The 20,612-nt window shown below is 34.4% G+C and overlaps 2 protein-coding genes across 2 annotated transcripts; one reads left to right on the top strand and one right to left on the bottom strand.

The window, feature by feature from the left end:
* The first annotated feature begins 1,884 nt into the window (after positions 1-1,884).
* On the top strand, positions 1,885-7,726 carry LOC130734349 (UDP-galactose transporter 1). The gene is made up of 5 exons (XM_057586715.1): positions 1,885-2,348; positions 3,836-4,085; positions 4,174-4,381; positions 5,575-5,806; positions 7,276-7,726. Exons 1-5 carry the CDS (start codon positions 2,238-2,240, stop codon positions 7,501-7,503), a joined length of 1,029 nt encoding a protein of 342 aa, XP_057442698.1. The 5' UTR covers positions 1,885-2,237; the 3' UTR covers positions 7,504-7,726.
* A 1,634-nt stretch (positions 7,727-9,360) lies between these two features.
* LOC130734350 (uncharacterized) lies at positions 9,361-11,234 on the bottom strand. The gene is made up of 3 exons (XM_057586716.1): positions 10,661-11,234; positions 9,991-10,112; positions 9,361-9,754 (listed from the first exon to the last, which is right to left on the bottom strand). The coding sequence occupies exons 1-3, from the start codon at positions 11,048-11,050 to the stop codon at positions 9,595-9,597; spliced, it is 672 nt and encodes a 223-aa protein (XP_057442699.1). The 5' UTR covers positions 11,051-11,234; the 3' UTR covers positions 9,361-9,594.
* Positions 11,235-20,612: the final 9,378 nt, after the last annotated feature.

Genomic DNA, 20,612 nt, shown 5'->3' on the forward strand with positions numbered 1-20,612 from the left:
TTCAGATTTAACTAGCTTATTAACTATTTTTTTGATAACTAACAAAAACTTAGATAAAAAGTCTTGTCAATTTTTTTTTTGAATCAACTTGTCAAAATAATTAAAAATGACAAGGTAAAAAAAAATATTTTTAAGATAACAACATTTGAATGTGGTAAATTTTTCTCAAAAAATAATAATTAAGAGTAAAAAATTAAATTTCTTTTCAAATAAAAGACTTGTGAGAACAATTATAAAAAATGTTATTTCAAGGTACAAGAATATTTAAAAAATCAAAAAATTTATAAAAGGAAATGTAAATTCTCACTATATTGTAACAAAAAAAATCTCAATGTATATGAATTAGTTTAATCTTTATTTTTATATTATATAGACATGAATTGAAATCTTATTTATTTTGGCCCCCTCAATTTTTATATCCTAGTTCCGCCACTGCTTTGGACACTTATATAAGATAACTTTATATCAACCTATTTTGTATCTATTGTTGATTAAATCTTTATAAATGTTGTTCAATTACTCAAATGCATCATGTATAAACTTCCCTCACATTGTTGGGATGCATAGATAAAATGTCCTATGTTTAGAGAAAGATAAGTCCTAACAACACTCACCTTTTAACACTCTCACTGATTGGTTAAAATTCATGTGGTTCTCATTAAGTTGAAAATGAGACTCATATTTTTTGTGAATCTCACATGAATTTCAATCAATCGATGAAAGAGTGTTGAAAAAAGAGCATTTCAAGTGAGTGTTGTTAGTGTTTCAACCCACTTCTCAGCCACCGCTCTGAGGACATCTCAGTCAACCAAAAGGCGTGCCCCGAAGCATCTGCCATAAGGTGGGGATGGGTGACTCAGGAAGAAACATCTCGTCCAACTATGTATGCTCGGTCTTCAAAGAGTCGACACCAACAAGTCAGAGCAAGGTGGTTATGGACGCCTACCTACTAGAGCGCCCAACTTAAAGGGTCTCATTCACACTTGTAGAAACAACCGACAAGGACTTCGACCCTACAAATACATGTTCTATCGTTTTATTTACATGACATGTTATTCATTCTTAACATTTATACTTGAGTTCTAACTAAGCCTTTGAAATTGTCTTCAACTCAAACATTGCGTCTTAGTGTCTTCTGCAAGTATCCCTTCATCGTGACTCTGTCGTAGCTTGTACAATCATTATCACAATTTTTCAGTAAAAAAATACCACCAAAACCGAGAGAGATTCACACCAAATTCTCAAGCTGGCTTCTCATCCACCGGTCCAGGACATATCAACCAACCAAAAGGCGTGCATAGAAGCATCTGCCATAAGGTCGGGATGAATGACTCAAGAAGAAACATCTCATCTGATTATTTCTGCTTGGTCATCAAAGAACCGAGACCAACAAGTCAAGGCAAGGTGGTTATGGACACCTAACTATTGGAGCACCCAGCTTAAAGGGTCTTTTTCGCACTTGAAAAACAACCGCTAAAGCTAAAGACTTCGACCCTACAAATACATGTTCTGTTTTTTATTTACATAACATGTAATTCATTCTTAACATTTATACTTGAGTTCTAACTAAGTCTTTGAAATCCTCTCAACTCAAATACCGCGTCAAAGTGTCTTCTGCAAGTATCCCTTCGTTGTGGCTCTACCATGTCTTGTACAATCATCACCGCACTTTTTCACTCTAAAGTACCACCAAAACCGAGAGAGTTTCACACCGAATTCTCATATCCGAACAACTAGTATTTTTCAATTTTTCTTATTAAAATCCAATCCTATCCTAATAAGCCAAAATTTGCCGAAATGAAAATAGGCTGTAACTTGTTAAGGACTTAAGGCCCTTTGCTTGCCCCTTACCCATAAGGTACCAAAGAAGACACAGAGTGAGAGAAAGAGAAAAGTGAGCTTAGGATAGAGAGAGTGTGACCGATAGAATGGGAGTACACCGAAAACATACAACATAATTCCCCTGGCGTGTAAATAATAATAAAAGAGAGAAAACGAAACGCTTTCGATTCTGTTGTAACATTAAAAAACGAGTGCGAAGAAGCAAATCACATTGATAGTGAAACAAGAGCTACCACCACCACCTCCTTCGTTCTTCTTCATCTCCACCGTTACAAAACCATTCAGCTCTCTCTCTCTCTCTCTCTCTCTCATTCTCGGTGCTCCATAACCGTATCTGGTTCGTTCGGGTTGTTCTGATCCGTATCGTGCTCTGCTCTGGGCGACGACAGGCAGCAATGGAAGAAGGCCTTATTTGCCAGTGGAGCGTGTTTCGATCTCTCTTGGCAATCCTTCAATGGTGGGCTTTCAATGTCACTGTTATCATCATCAACAAGTGGATCTTCCAGGTTTCTCCAAATTCTTCATTTTCCTCCTTCGCCACCTTTCATTTCTCTCTTCAATTCTCTAATTTACACTCATAATTTGCTCTCAATCTGTTAAGATTTCTGTGGTTTTCTTTTCCATCGTCAAATTCATGTGAAATCTAAACAATTTGGCTGTGTAATTTGATTTTGTTTTCTTTGTATGAATCAATTTCTGATCTCTGGAGTTTTGATGAGATCCATCGGTTACTAATTTAGTGTGCTGAGGCCTAAAGATGTTACAAAATTTAAGAAACTGCCTAGAATTGTTATGTTAATGGTGGACTTTGTCTTTTGATTCGTAGCTATTTGTGCCATGCACAGCATGTTTGGTCTTTTCGTTGTGATTTTCTTTGATGATCTATGTGATGTGATTCTTCTAAATCGCTTGTTGTACATTAATATTCATATGAATTCTTAAATTTATTTAGTTGAAGTTGAATAGAGTGTGGATTTCTTGAATTTGATTTGCTCTTTGGGTGAGTGCTATGTTTAATTTAATAATCTCTGTTGTCCCATTTGAGCTACAAGCAATGCTTGGTGATTTTTTTTAATCTTGGATTAAGTAATAAGATTGAAAAAAGTTAAATCAGAATATTCAAAATCACATAATCTAGATGTTCTGGACATATTTAGTGTGTACCCTACTGCCCTTAAAATGAATTTGAAATGATCGAGACAGGTGGGAACTGGGAAGTATGATTAATTTGAGACAAAATATAATGTGGCTTTAAAGCTTCTAGAAATATGTCTATTTTTCCTCCCATGGAGTTTGAGAATTCCCCACATTTAATCTTACAAACTCAATTCCACTTTTGCTGGTCCGTGGTCAGGGAAGATCCATCATTATTCTTATGTAATATTCAGGCTCCAGAATATTTCTTTCATTATGACATTGACGTGTGGAAGGCTTTTATTAGGACCTCAGATTATGATCACCAGAGTATTTAGGTTTGCTTCTCTGATGGTGAAGGTTCTATTTAGGTTTGCTTCTTTCTCACCATGTCCTATAAATCTGCATGTGACAAACTGGTGTAAATTTTAACGAATAACAACAACATTAGAAGCCTTTCTCACTTAGTAAAGTTGGTTACATGGATCAAACGAGGCAGATCATTTACATACTTCGTAATGATTTGGCCTAGATTCATTTTTCGGTCTTCTTCTACCACTAAGGCACTAACTATCGAACTATCCTTCAGCTATGTATTTCCTTAGTTCGGCTTTATAGTTCTTCTCTCCACATGTTCAAATCACCGAAGGCATGATTCTACCATATTCTGTGGAATAGGTGCTATCTCAACTCTCTATCTGATACATTCATTCCTAATCCTATCTTATTTTCCGAGTACAGTCAGTCATTAAGTTTATATTGTTGTTTATTGACTTTATTCATTACTACCCAATATTTAGTCCCTTGTGTAGGTATTCTAACATAAGCTTTAAATTTAATTTTTTTTCTCCATTTGCAGAAATTGGATTTCAAGTTCCCGTTATCGGTATCCTGTATCCACTTTATTTGCTCAGCCATTGGAGGATATGTGGTGATTCAGGTGCTTAAGCTTAAACCACTGATAGCTGTTGAACCTGAAGATCGCTGGAGAAGAATATTTCCTATGTCATTTGTGTTCTGCGTTAACATTGTGCTGGGGAATGTGAGCCTACGATACATACCAGTTTCTTTTATGCAGACAATAAAGTCATTCACTCCTGCAACTACAGGTAAGGTTCAATAGTTGGTTAAATTTCTGCCATCTTTTATATGTTGTTATTTTGATGACAATTTCATCTTACTTGGGTGAACTTGCAGTTTTTTTGCAATGGCTGGTATGGAGGAAATATTTTGATTGGCGTATTTGGGCTTCTCTTATACCCATTGTTGGAGGGATTCTTGTGACATCTGTTACAGAGCTTAGTTTTAATATGTTTGGTTTTCTTGCTGCCTTATTTGGCTGTTTGGCTACATCTACAAAGACTATTCTTGCTGAGTCTCTGCTGCATGGATACAAATTTGACAGGTGTAGATTTGATGCTTTGTCTCTTCTTTACTGTTTGTATTTGTAATTTATTGTTCTTTCTTTCTTTCTCTCTTTATTCTCCTTCTGGAATCGTACTTGTTTATTCCCCAGTTGTTTACAGGTCTGTAATGCCTTCTTTTTCTGGTAGACAATGGGTTTTCAAAGTTGTCTTTATTAGTATTTTTTCCTTTTTTTTTGGGGGGGGGGGGGGGGGGTGGGTGGGGGCGGGTGTGGGGGTTGGGAGATGGGTGAATGATTAGAGCTAGGAAGTTTTCTGTTTTGGGGTTAAGAAAATTATCGGGTGCTTTTGAATTTGAATATGGAACCTCAATCAGCATCCATCAAGCATGACACCTTCTGATGTATATTGATGTTACCAGGAAGGTTGAAACTTAGCATGATTGGTGTTAAACAATTCCAGTCTATTTTGATGTTATTGTTGGATCTAAACTTGATAAACTTTCAACTGACTGACTTATATTATTTTTGTTTTTAATTGTAATTCCCAATCGTATTTATGATAAGGTAACCTGCCCTAAATGTGATGTTTTCTTTTGTGATTTTTATGCTAACATTTGATATTCATGTTTCTGGATATTTGCACCGATAAAATATGCCATCATATGATATATGCAAACACTAACTATGTGGGGGGTTAACCTTCCCTGAATGCTTCTGATCCTTTTATTTGGTTACATTGGAAATACGACCCCACTTTAGGGGAGGGGGGGGGGAAGTCATTGAGGACCAAACCTCCAACAGCAAACTCAGACTCAAGTCTCAAAAACTTGGGGCAGTGCTAATTGAACTACGAGCTTGTTGAAAGTGCTTTATCTTTTCCTTTTCCCCAAATACTCTCTTAAGTGGACTGTCTCTGGAATATTATCTTAATTCCTTGATTAAAAAAATAACATTAGTGTAAGATGTTAGTCATGCCCTGGCCCTTTTCATGTCAATTCATTTCCAAAAGTTTCAATCTGTACCAGGACTCAGAATTTAAAAATCTTAGCTACTAGTTAAGTGCTAAGCATTTCTGATCAAGATCCACTAAGGTGCTGAGTGTTCAATATTTATTAATGCATTTGTCTCAGCTATGCTATACCTGATTCTGTGCTTGTTTAGGTTTTTCTGAATTGCTACGGCATGATTTTATTGCAGTACATAGACTAATTGTTCATGTTTTGCATGTTTAGCATCAACACAGTTTATTACATGGCACCTTTTGCAACTATGATCCTGGCGGTACCTGCTTTGTTACTTGAAGGCAATGGAATCCTTGAGTGGCTAAGTATTCATCCATATCCTTGGATAGCCCTGATCATCATTTTCAGCTCTGGGGTCTTGGCGTTCTGCCTCAACTTCTCCATTTTTTATGTGATTCACTCCACCACTGCTGTAACATTTAATGTTGCTGGAAACCTAAAGGTGAGATTTCTTAGGCAGATTCAAATGCTGCAGCTATACTATTTAAAATTTAATCCTTCTACTCCATAGTTTCATATGATTTCATTGAATTCTACATTTCAACATTGCATTGAATCATTAAGTACTGGGTAAATGGTCACATTGGTCCCTAGATGTTCGCACCGACTTCAGAATCGTCCCTGGATGAATTTTATTAGGCTCGCGGTCCCCAGATGTGGCAAAAAATAGTCATATTAGTCCCTGACGTTAAAATCCCCTAACGTCCGTTAACCCAATTAATAAAAGTCAACATTATCTTTCTAATTTTCTTTCACTTTGGTCCCTTTCTTCTTTCTTCCACCCTCTTCATCCCCTCCTTCCATCATTTTCACCAAAACCCACCCCCCATCATGCTTCAGAAACCCACAGAAACCCAGAACGTAAACCCACAATCTTCACCTCCTTCATCTTCATCTTGTTCATCTTCACTTTATTCATCTTCATCCCCTTCTTCCATCATCTTCACCAAAAACTCCTCTCCTTCTTCATCAACCCATTCCCCTTTTTTTTTTCTTTTTTTTCATATCATCATCATCAACACTCTTCTTCTCCTTCTTCAACCAACCATGCCCAAACCTTCTCTCCCAGATTTAACACAAACCCAACTCAGATTTAACACCAAATCAACCCCCTTCACCACCAATCTGAAGCTTTTCTCACCAAACACTGAAAACCATGGTTAGTTTCCTTAACCCAACCCCACCCATCTGGTTAAAGCAAGAACAAGAACGTTCTCAGAAGTCAGAACACAACACAATCCAGAAACTCAAGAAAAAAAACCAGAGCAAGATAAAACGAGTTGCAACCCATCCGAATCGACTCGGACGCGTTGCTGAATCGCTCTCTGACTCGTTCTTCTCCTCACACGATTTTCTCTTATTTCATCGATTTAGGGGTTTTTTTGTTTTCTCTCTCAATTGAATCGGTGTTCGTGGATGTTGTTGTTTCCTCAATCACGTTCAACAGATCTAGCTTCCATTGCAGCGAGTTCGAATTTCGAAGGTTGAGCTAGGTCGACGCTGTTCAATCTTGATGGGGGTGGGTTTTGGTGAAAATGATGGAAGGAGGGGGTGAAGAGGGTGGAAGAAAGAAGAAAGGGACCAAAGTGAAAGAAAATTAGAAAGATAATGTTGACTTTTATTAATTGGGTTAACGGACGTTAGGGGATTTTAACGTCAGGGACTAATATGACTATTTTTTGCCACATCTGGGGACCGCGAGCCTAATAAAATTCATCCAGGGACGATTCTGAAGTCGGTGCGAACATCCAGGGACCAATGTGACCATTTACCCTTAAGTACTTGCCAAGAGTATTAATGCCAGGGTGTCATGAAGGAGTGTGTGAATGGTGAAACTAAACTGTGATGTCTTAATTTTTGTTATTCTGCATTTACCAAATAACTAATAAACTAATCATGACTTTTGTTCAGGTTGCGGTTGCTGTTCTTGTTTCTTGGCTGATATTTAGGAACCCAATTTCATATATGAATTCTATTGGATGTGCCATAACTCTTATTGGATGTACATTCTATGGTTATGTTAGACATATGCTCTCACAACAGCCAGCAGTTCCGGGAACTCCTCGGACACCCAGGACCCCTAGGAGTAAGATGGAGTTGCTTCCTCTTGTAAATGATAAATTAGATGATAAGGTCTAACTGGTTTATCATCTAGTGAGGTTTCTGCTGTTTGAAATGACAGTAATAGCAAAAGGTAAAAGAAAATATAAAAGTAGAGGGACTTTGATTAATCATTCTGTTAGATTGCCCACCACAGTTTTTTAATACATATAGTTCTTTTTTGGATCCCTCCATCTTCCCTTCCACTGTATCTTCAACTATCTCTTCAATTCCCTATTATAGATTGTTTCTTCTCTGACTTGGTATTGTAGTACTTAACTAATGGTGAGTGATTTAGCTAAGCGGTACTTCTAAGTTTTAAATGATTTACTCTCTTCATTTTCTTGCTTGAAACTCTGAACAGGGTTGATTGGGGTGTGATGTTAAAATGAAAATTAAAGTTATTAGAAATAAAATATATAAAACTTTTAGTGTTTGTTCACCCAATAACTGAAGGTTTTGGGACAGTTAGTTCACCACATTGTATATAGTTTCTATAACCAAATGGGTCTAAAGTTCAATTCATGTTTTTAGTAAAATGTGTGTAAAAGAAAACAATAGAAAAAATAGCAAACTACTTGGGTATTTTGGATTTGATAAAAGTGCTACTTCACATTTCAACGTTTTCTCTTTTAGTGATTAAAATAAAATGATATACATGACTCACCAAATTGAGTGGTATTTTGTGGATCTCACATGAATTTTAGCCGATAAAAGAGTATTAGAAAGTGTTAAAATGAGTGTTAGTACTTAGTAACATATAAGACCATGAGTATCTCTCTTCTCCGAAGACTTTTATCCCATCTCAAGTTGAAGTTAGTTAATGAAAACAAGAGCATTTAATCTTTATTGCTTTGTTTCTTCTCTTTGTGTGGATTTGATCTAATATAATCCATTCTTTTGCACCCATTGCTAGCATTTGGAACTCTTTTGCATCTCCACCATAATTTTCACACCAAAGATCTATACATCTTGGCTGCCTTGGACATGGTCATTGTAATGTAAAACTTATCAGATTGTTTTTTTGTCTTAGTACTTATAATCATGCCCCTTCTGAAAAATCTTAGATATTTTGAATTTTATCAAAGTCGTTTGTTCTTCCAGGCCACTTCAATTTTCTATACATTTGTGTAAAAGCATGATACATTTACGTAATACTACTATTTATGAGAAAATAGTGTTGTCATCCAATGTTGATATACAAATGATTTTTTTTCTATCTCCAACGTCGTGGTCCTTCATTCGTGATAAATGTGATTTCACCGAGAATATACCAACATAATCAAAATAATTATATCTGTTCTCCCTTAAGTCTGGGGTCTCAAGCTCGGTGGTTAAGTTACTAAGCACATGCTCTAGATTAGTGTTAGAGTAAAGATAATTCTCCCTTGATTTTCTTTGTCCTCTTGATAATTTCCGAGTCACTAATTCTAATTTCTTTTATTTTAATTTTACCATACGAATGGTGAATATTTTTTTATGGGTACTGAGTGAATTACTTATTATCTTCCCTGCTCGCTCAGAATTAAATTTGATTACATGTCTTCCTCAAATAATTTTAAAATGGCATAATTTCATAACTATTGTATTAATTTTATTTAAGAAAATGAAAAGCTTATAAAAGTGTCAAATGTGTAATTAACATTGTAAATCAGTAGAGTATCTGAATGTGTTTTTATTAGTTAGTTATTAGTTAACATGTGACTTCTATTTCTATACACCAGCATAATGCAATTACCAGAAAAAAGAGGGCTTGAATTCAATGCTGATATAAATGATTTCTTCTAGCCCCTGCCCAGTACACAGTGGTCCTGCATCTACAGTTTTCCGTGATCGATATAATTTAAAACTATAACGTTGAAGAAAAAATGGGGGAGAGGGTAATATACTAATATGTGGTTCACAATCATGCCTTATTATCATGTATCATAACTCTAGTAGATATACTATGCAATTAATTTGATGCCACCGAGTCACTTAATCAGTACAAGTACAATATAGTTAGAACTGATGATGATAATTGATACATGTAAATATGAGAGTTAATATTCCCATTTATCCCTTATATGGGATCTTGATCCTAATTAATTAACTAGCACAATTAATTATAAAGTCAATAGCTATGAAGATCTAGGCCAGTAGCCAGAAGTTCTTCTGCCACCTTGTGCTGATGAAGTAGCCATTTGTGCCTTGGCTTCTCTTCCTCACTCCTATTGTTAAGCATTCTGCTTTGTTGATGCAATGTTCAGCAAACTCTTCAGAGCTGCTACTAGTTGTGCTTCCACACAGGCTACACAAATTAAAATGAACAGAACTTTCAAATACTGATTAGGTTTTACAGCAAATTTACAAACTGAATTTTGTAATTCGGAGAATTGCATTAGTGCACGTTTGGATATACTGATAAGCCAAAATCACGATGGACAGTCCCAAAAGCTAAACAAAGTTACTTCTGTCCATAGCGATTTTGACTCATAGTGGTTTCCCACCGTCGCACTTAGAGGAGTGATTCTAAGAACATCTCACCAGCTGAAGAGATAAGATGGCTTCTTTTGGCCCAATACCAAGACAGAGACCTCCAGCTTCTTCACTTGGCTCATCACTGTGGCCAATTTTGGGCCTTGGATTACAAGTGCTTCCACTTCCACCTATAATACACCAACACAGTGTCAGTGCTCAGCATCAGCAGGGTTTTAAATTGCGCCAACGGTTATGTTATTGAATCCCATAAAAATTCGGGTTGACGCAACTGCAATTGTGGTCGCAATGCTCCCACTACAGGACTTAAAAACCCTTTACATTTTAGAAGCAATTGCAGTCGCGAAATACAATTTTTTTTTGGAACATACAATTTAAAACCTTGATACTTGGTAATTTTTTTTTATCATAGGAAATTTTGTAAAGAAAAGCTGAAGCATCTGTGCATTATCATAATGATTAATTTGTCTCAGAAAAGAGTAAATAAAAGATAGGAATAATTCAGAAGTCTCAGACCCTTTTTCCCTCTAAAGAAGAGAAAAAGGTTGAATATAAAATAAAAATATCATAGGTAAAAGAAATATTAAAAAAATGAGGAAATAAAAAAAGAAGGAACTTCCTACTCCTCCCTTTTTGAACAATTTCACATATCAAGATCTACCAATGGTCATTGTGCTTGGTAGAACTAAGATCTACCAAGCATCAGGAATGAACTTACCTCAGGCTTGAAATCTCTGCAAAGGGACCTGAGATAATTGACAAGATGTGCAGAACAAGAAGAAGAAGAATCAGAAGCTGAGTCAAGAGGCACAACATGAAGCAGAGTGAGCAAATCACCCTTATTTGCTACATGAGTGAGAGCCCACATCATAGCATGCTTGGAATGTGAAGTGTGATCCACCACCACCATCACTCTCTTCTTCACCACTGTTCCAGCATTTTCCTCATTCCCATGCATTCCAACACCTTTCATCTGATTCACACTCGCTTCACAGCCTCCCCCACTGTTGTTGTATTTGTCATTTGCAGTGCTCCACCTGTTTGATGTTGATTTCCAAGCTTCTTTCATGCTCAACTGTTTCAACAATGACCCTGATGAACTTTGCATTTTATATCTTAAAATAACTCCACTATTTTTTGGTTGGTTAATAAGAAAGAGAACAAGAGAGGGTGAGGGTGCTAGAGTGCTAAAGAGTGCAAAGTTTGGACAAATGAAGGGGAAGGAGGGGGTTTGATTTGGATGGGGGATGTTAACTTATATGGAGATTCAAGGGTCACGGGAATCTTTGCCTAGTTGTTGTGCCATTACTCTTAACTCTACTCCATGAGTTTATTATCTGTTTTTGTTATGGAAAGAGGATTTTGTACTATCTTTGTTTTTTTATCTATTCTCATTCAGATTCGTTTCTTCACTAGTCACACTAGTTTTTGTTTTCTTAACTTAACTAAAGTATTTAATAGTTGGAACTCGGAAGGAAGCTGAGACTAGTTTTTCGCTTCACAATCAGCACACTGAACAATAGGTGATTGACTTATGAGTTTTTTCCATTTACAAAAATTGAGATTCGAACACTCAATCACTTGCTTAAGGGATGAAGCGGCAAACCACTAGGTCAACCCATTTAATTACTAGTGAGTATAGTTTAACATAATAACTTCTTTAATCACGAGTATTTAATTTCTGTGTAATGAATTAGATAGCAGGAATACAACACAGTACCGCACGAATAAATATGATAGGCCTGGTTACCTCATGCCACATGATGCACATGAATGCATGATGTATGTAAAGTGGTCCATGTCTTAAAAAAAATTGTATTCCATGCCCCCTCAAATGACAATGGTCTGTGTATAGATAGATTCCCTGGGAATATGGTTGCAGGCCAATATGGGCAAACGCATGGGGCTAAGAATAACTTTTGCATTGCATACATAATGCATTGCCATTTTGGATAGTCACAACAATATATGATGAACTTTGATGGATAAGTATGATAGTGCGGCCTCCTGTTTTATGATGTTAATTACTTGCATTACATTTCTTTGATTTGTGGTGGTTTCAAACTCGGGATTTGTTGGTGTTTGGATATTCTCTACATCAACAAATCATTTAGAAAATTGGCACTAGAATTACAAGAGAGAACCTTCTAAATACCCATAAGAGACTTCTCCTGTTAAATTTATCCAACTAAATGTTTCAAATATTAAATCAACCTTAATTGTGTTGGAGTATATCCTTAAAAATGTGTGTTGCTAACACTTATGTGACATATAGAGAAATGCTAACAACACACATTTTAAGGAAATATGCCAACGCACTAATTGTGATTGATTTTTTTAAAAAAATTCATTTTTTGAAGTGAGAGAAATATACTGACTTTTTAAAAAATAAATTAATTACAATGAATGTGTTGGAGTGTATCCTTAAAAATATATGTTACTTACACTCATAAAAAATGAATCTAAATTAAAACATATGGAGTAATAAGGTAATATTTTGTTTTTTTACTTAAACTAGTGTTTTTTACCCGCGCGTTGCACGGGGAATACATCTATTATATTTGATAGTTCAATTAATACCTTGATCATTAAAATATAATAAACAACGGATGAAATAGAAGAGTGTGAAATGATGAGCAAAGTGGATAAAAAGTCTTAAATTAAAACCCTTGTTGCATAGATTGAACTTCGTACAATTGAATAACTAATAAAAAAATTGGTTAACCAAATCGAAAATTATGCAAAACATATTAGGGGATGTGGTTTAATGATGGCTAATAAACAATAGCTGATTTAATCTACAATGAAAAAAAGAGAAAAGATTCTTTATGTACGTGATTATGTGAGTTCTTTTTTTACACAATAAAATAAACTAAGTTTGACCCATATCAACATGAAGGCGTTTCACATTCTTCATGAGCCTAAAGACAATAACACAAATTATAGATATGAAGAATCACCAATAAAGCATTCAGAACACATTTTAATCTTAGAAAAAAAAGAATGTACCGCGAAATTTGTTATTGTATTTGATAAATTAATTAATACTTAATGAAGGTACTTTCTTGTTAAAATATATTTCTTCCCGTAGGAGAATTTAACTCCTATAATAATTTGTACAAAAAAAATTAAAGTGGACTATATTATTATGTAGTAAAAAATTAACATCAAACTATATTATATTATGTTTTTCTTGTAAAAAAAAAAATCCGATGAAATCTTATTAACATTTATTTTTATGTAGAAGTATTTTCATGTAAAATATTCTTCCTATATATAAAAACTTTTAGGCTCTTTCTAATACATTTAGATTCAGCTTCTCCTTACTCTCAGGATGCCTGAAAGTCTTTTCTCAAGTCTATCTGGTGGGTAATATCGATGAAGATGATGACACCCACCATACCTTGCTTGCTTCAAGATCGATCTCTTGTATCCTCCTCCTGCCGAAGACTTTAAGAGTAAACCTTACCATTCCAACTTTCATCGATCGAGTTTCAGTTGTTTTTTCTGTTGATCCAGGTGAGAAAGCTTACTAAGGCAACCTCTGCTTTTGTCTATCTCCCAATATAAGAAGCATGTTGATTTGCTCTTATAGTAGTACTAATGAGCGTACTTTAGAACAAATTTCTAGCGAAGGTCTTGATAGTTTGGAACTGAAAGGTTTGGTTCATTAATAATATCTAGTAGTTTCATCATGCTATTCTGCTTTTGAGCTTGTTGTACTTACCTGAGCATTTGTGCGATAAAAAAATTCAGAATAGTAAAGCAGTCGTAGTATGCTCCCTTTACTTGCTCTAGTGCTCAAGTGATTGCTGAGTGCATACTGTTTACATCTGAATTATATATAAAAGACTCTTAAAAACAACTACTTAATTCTCCATTACAAAGAACATACATTACATCAGAACCTAATTATTATTTGTCAGTGACATAAGTGTCGAAAATAATAGTATTAATAATGGAAATTTCGAATGGTGTGGATATGGATTAAAAGTCCAATCTCATAAGAAAGAAAAATCTCCATTTACATCAAAATCTCTCTCAGATTTTTCTACCTCACTATCACCACCGCTTTTCTTTTAAATTATCCACAAACACACTCACAAATTCCACACAGTACCTAACATCATATGCAAATTTTGTTTTCACTGCAATCAGAGTCTGTTCTTTGGCATAAAAAAGCACTTCATAAAGTAAGAAGATATCACATTTTGAATTTAAATCATTAAAATATTTATTTCTAATTAAAAAATCAAATGAAACTTGCTTCCAAATCAGCAGCAATCCTTGGTGCTATTCTTGATTGTTGTCCAACTTTAACATGAATTAATATGAACTCATGCTAATTCAAATGAAACTTGCTTCCAAATCAGCAGCTTCCAGCCGTATCTGCATTCTAAGTAACAGAAAATCAAGAACTCATGAAGTGAGATTGATAGACATGTTAGAGTAGGATAGACTAAAGATCACCAAACATAATAGCAATATGTGCATCATCAATCTAGCTATGATAGTGCAAAGATAGCAATCAAATTTGCAGACAGATATGAAAGCCAAAGAATGAATTGAAGCCACTTTTTGGCTATGGCCTTCCAGTGGTTTCCATAACCAATCAGATCTATTTGTAAGGGGAAACTAATCACATGCTACTAAAGAAGATGAATGGAAGAAAACCCCCCTAGAAATTTTAGACCCATTATATTTGTTGAACGGCTAAAACAACTCTTTGCTTTATATAGCACTGTTGTTGAAAGTACAATAACCAAATCAAAAACATATGCTGATACTAAATCGTAATGTGATAATTACACACTCATGCAAGCAAGACTTCCAATCACACTAAAGTTTGATTAATTGAACCATAGTAGAACAATGATTAATTATAAAATCTAATATTGCCTTCGAAAAGTGACTTTTAATATATGTAATGATGATAGATAGATGTAGAATTGATGAACTAAGTCAGTAAAACTATATATGCATCACAGTAGTGCAACACCAAACACACATCTCTATCTCTTATCTGGTGAATATATACATATAATGGACTGAGAAAAACCTCCATGAGTATTGGTCTCACATGTTTCGTGGCTTACTTGAAATGAGAGCAAGATAAGATCTTGAGTCATCAATCATGTTTCATCGTCAGCTAGCTGAGAATCAGAGAGTGTAGTCAGAAAGAGGTATGCACCTCATTGTCGTTCTGTACCTACGGATAAATTCATGTCAAATGTTTCCAGGGAAGCCAAGGAAATCAATTTATTGTTAGAACATTGGTTTAGGCGTTTAGCATATTAGAAAGGATAGCACCTGTTTTAAAAGCCTAACCTCAATAGTATAGCTTGACCGAACAAAGATAAGCAGTAAAATCTCATCCATGATATGTAGTTCTGTAGTTGTAACGGCAAGCACCAACAATAATAATTAATTTCCTCGGTGCAAGAAGCAGGCAAAAAGAAAAAATTTCCAAATAAAAAAGTTGCAAGGAAAAAAATCTACAACTTCTCCTTTCTCTCCTCTCAATTCTTTCACTCCCTCAATCCACTTCACTGACAATGATTAGGTTAATCAAAACATACACAGATCAATGTTTCACCTCCTATAACATAGGACACAAATTTTAGATGCAAATTAAGAAAAACGAATAAAATAGAATCACATACAAAGGAGAATCAGAAAACATAAAAAACAAATCAAAATATTGCAAAATTTCATATAGAATATAAAATGGACTCACCATCAATGGCTTCCAAAGAATCTCTTTTGGTGGAATATCTATAAAAAAAAACCTGAAGAAAAGAATTTGAAATTAGCATGGCAAGTGATGAACGAAATTGACCTTAAAGTCAAACATGAGTGAATGAAAGTTAAAGGTAAAGTAAAATAAAATTGAAAAAAACCATAACATATTATGCAAGCAAAGGAAGAAAATAATTTGAAACCTCCATCTGCAACCTTCCCAATCAGTCAAAGGCAGCAAATCGGAGGGATGCGATTGCAAGTCGATGGCAAAGTGGTTCCGTGGAGAGATGAGACGATTTTGTAGGGGTGGTTTCGTTCAGTGGAGAGATGGGATGAGAATTGCATGGAGGAGATGAATTCCATGGAGGAGATGGTGGAGGTAGGCAGGGTTTTAAGAGGGTTTTTGGTGATGAGATGCATTATTGATTTAAATCACTTATCACAGATTTTATATTAAGATAAAATCATGAAATAAACAATATAAATCCTAATCAAATCTAAAATTTAAAAATGTACTAAATAAATATAGATAAAAACTATCAAAATCTAGCAAATCACAATAAAAACTCATAAAATCCGGAATTAATTAAAAATCCGAAAATTCAATAAAAATACCATAAAAATTAATTAATACTCTAAAAATAAATAATAATATAAATTAAGATAAAATCCAGAAATAAACAACATAAGTCCTAATCAAATCTAAAATTTAAAAATGTACTAAATAAGTATAGATAAAAACTATCAAAATCTAGCAAATCACAATAAAAACTCATAAAATCCGGAATTAATTAAAAATCCGAAAATTCAATAAAAATACCATAAAAATTAATTAATAATCTAAAAATAAATCAAAAATAAATGAAGATAAAATCAAGAAATAAAAAACCTAAATCCTAATCAAATCTAAAATTTAAAAATATATTTTTTTTATTAAGGAGAAATAAGGTAAGGAAAAATCAGGGCACATGTGGCAAGTGGGGTCAAGGAGAAAGAGCTTACATGTAAAATATTAGGTGAGAATTAATCTGGGAGCAACACGTCACTAACTTGGCCTGTGAGAGCGACACGTCATGCTAGAAGTTGTTCTTTTCTAATATATATTGATATTGATTTGTTTGCCATCCATGATGAGGCAAACTATGAGAGTACAAGACTAGTTCCAGTCCATAAACTTGTTCTGACCCAAATTCATTAAATCGTTTAGTAAAGTTAATAAAAAAAATTACAAACTTATTACTAGTAACTACATTTCTTAAATCTACACAATTTGTCATCCATGATGATCTGGCAAACTACGAGTGTACAAGATTCGACACGGTCCATTAACCCGTTCTGGCGCAAGCCCATTATATAATAGTAGTTTAATAAAGTTAATATTTTTTTTTACAAATTTATAGCTAGCAACAACATTTCTTAATTTTACACATTTATTTAAAATGACTTATAAATATGAATAAAGAGAGAAATAAGGGAATGGTTTGTTTCTTTATTAATTTTTTTTTCGTCATCTATGATGAGCTGGTAAACTAGGGTTGTATAGGACCCCCTCGGTCAATTAACTTGTCCTGACCTAAGTTCATTAAACTCGTACCTCATCAGGTTTTTTGGGTTTAGGGACCAATTCGAGTTTAAAAACTCATCCGATCAATATTTAGAGTCAAGTGAAAGGACCCACCTCGGTCAATTAACTTGTCTTGGCCTATGTTCATTAAACTCGTACCTCATGGCATTTTTCAGGTTTAGGAATCACTTGCTGGCAAATTAGGGGTGTATATGACCCACCTCAGACAATTAACTTGCTGGCAAATTGTGGCCTAAGTTCATTAAACTCGTACCTCTTCAGATTTTCCAGATTTAGGGACTAATTCGAATTTAAAAATTCAGCCGATCAATATTTAGAGTCAAGTGAAAGACAATCACAATCTGACCCAACATGTCACACGAACACTCCTAATAGAAATGCAGCTTATTATATAGTTAGATTGAAATCTTATATCATGCAAAATTCAATATAAATTATCTAATAATTGTGAGGTTTCTTTTATAATTCAATAGAAAGATTGAAAATTAGTAGAAGTAGTTATCATTTTTTGATTGGATCTAAAATTGTCATTCAATTTGTCTTTCGGGTTAACTCGAATCTATCTTTTTGTCACCCGGTCTATGTTAAGCTCACGTCTCATCGGGCTTCTTCAGGTTTACGGAATTGTTCGGGTTTTAGAACTGATTCGGTAAATATTTAGGCCGACTAGAAAACACGCATGACTCGTCACAATTCATCATACTGCTTTTCTTGTAAATCGGAAAGATAAATTACATAATTCAGAGATTGATTCCTAAACCTTCCCCTCCCTAACTCATATGTCCCATAATTTTTACCACTTGAGCTATCATTCAAGGACCCATAATACGGTTTTGGACAACCTATAATAATAATATTAATTTCAAATAAAAAACAATACTCTATTAATCACAATGTTAACGTATGTCAGAAATCATATTTGGAAGGAGCCCCTCGTGAATTGGGTTTTGTTTTGTTTGAGGTGCTGTTGTTATCAAGGACGACTCAGAACTCAGAGGGTCGTAATTGCAAATAATTGCACTAGCTGAACCAGCCTAATCTGCACACTCATGAACTAACTACCACCATTCAATTTCAATTTTTTCAACCCTTTTCCTAGGTACTCTTTCACCCTTTCACAGTCTAGTACTATATGAAAATTTACAAGTATTGAGTTAACTTCCTTTTTGAAGTTTCAACTTGTGGCCAGAGAATTGAAGGTGCGATGCTAACTGCTAGTCTGCTACACTTAATTGAAGAAGGGCCATGCATGTGATAAATTATTTGTCAGGTCGCTTTAACATGATTTTCCTACACTGGCAGACCAAATTAATATTTACCATAACAGATCAATCCTCAATTACTTACCAATTCATCACTCTCTGATTTCTTTTTTTGTAATTTTGTGCAGTAAATAAATTTTACTTTCTTTCATGTGACTATGTATAGTGTGTGGTGCAAATATCTACACGTATATGGATCTTCAAGCTTTTACACTGCCTTAATTTTGTTTTATTTCAATGGTTCTGTCCTTGTGGACAATCTAATTATTAACCCTGCCTCTCTGAACTTGATTCTAATGCAACCTTTACTCCCTTTCCCCTCTCTTTCATCAAACCAAACGAGGTTGCCAAACAATCTTTACTGTCGTTAGAAATATAATATAAAACTAGCTATATATGTGACCCTTACCCAATAGTTATGTCAAATAACCAATTATCCCAAAAGTTTAAACTATTGGATAAAAGTCACATGAATGATTTTATATTGTATTTAATTTTTAACACGCCCCTCACGCAAGAGCTCACTTGGGCTTGAAGCGTGGAGAAGACACAAACTCACCTGCCATATGCTAAAGTTCCACTTTTTATTAGAATAGTGAGATGACAAGAATTGAACTCTAGACCACTTAGTATTCGAGCACTGATACCATGTCAAATAAGTGAAATAACCAATTATCCCAAAAACTTAAACTATGGGTCACATAAATAGTTTTATGTCATATTTCTAATTTCTAATGATTCTTTCTACTCTATTTCTCTCTCACCATTCCCCTCTCTAGCTTTTACTTGTGAGTGAATGGTATTTGGTGGTGGGAATAGGTGTGAAGAAAGAAGTTATTTAAATTGGTAAAATTGCTTGCTATCTTATTACTACATGTTATCAATCAAAGATTCAAAGTACATCTACCGATGGTGTTTGTGATCAATGGTGTTGGAAAACTGATATATTAGTTGGCTTTTCCATGCAATCAACTTATGTGTCTATGCAGCATAATTTTGAAAGTGTGGATAGTGCGTTTCTAAAGATGCTTTGGTCTCATGTCCCCTCTATTATGGTGAACGTGAAATAAGTTCTCATTTGTTGTTCACACTGCATTCTCATTTTGTTAAACTCAATTTTTTATGTCCAATAAGATTAAACATGACAAGGTTATGTTAATAAACTTGCCCTTTTATTCTAGTGAAATCGTTTAGTCTATATTTACCAAACGCAGAAAACATTATTGTTTTATGTTAAGTTTTGTTCAATTCCTTTTTGTTCTATTTCATTTGGTTATCAAACGCTACTTAAAGCCCAAGGGCGCCATATATTCTACTTCATTTCCTTTTTCTTTTTAAATTTTGAAGAAATTACACCACCTCTTTTAAGGTTTATCATTGTTATGCTCACCTCCCATCTATTTTGCAAAATGCATTAACCTCTCCTCATTCATATATTATATAGAATAATAGAGGGGTGCTGAGTGTTAAAATAATAAGTTTTAGGAAAAGTCAATGTGATAACGATAAACCTTAAGGAATGTTAGTGTAATGTTTGCAATAAAATAAGATTGGTTAGTCTCTTATTAAATAATAGAGTGAGGTCAGGGCAAAAATTAACACCAAAAAATCAAAATCAAAATCCAAATCAATTAAATTTCCATTATATAACAAAACCGATTAGCTCATTTTAGATGAATGATTTTTTTTAACTTTAGACCCATTCCAAGCTGTGAACATTCCTTGTTTGATGTGGGAACAATTTATCACTGAAACTCCCAAAACAGAGTGCCAAACCCCACGAATCTAAAGACATGATATTTCAAGCCTGCTTTGCCCAGTGCCATTTCCAGGAATAAACCAACATGCTCTAAGATTGCAATTTTGATGCATTCAGACAGCTGCTATACAATTCTGGTTAAAAATAAGATTATTCTAACAATAAATATCATCCATAAACGAATCATTTCTACAATTCCTGTATCTTATTACAATCCTACTGCTGCTCTTGTTTAATTTACAATTTTCAGCCTATGATCATAGGTGAAAATAATCCATATGGGCATCATCCTATGCTGAATTATTTCATAAAATGAATGGCT

The sequence above is a fragment of the Lotus japonicus genome, chromosome 1, assembly GCF_012489685.1.
Source record: "Lotus japonicus ecotype B-129 chromosome 1, LjGifu_v1.2".
NCBI classification, from domain to species: domain Eukaryota; kingdom Viridiplantae; phylum Streptophyta; class Magnoliopsida; order Fabales; family Fabaceae; genus Lotus; species Lotus japonicus.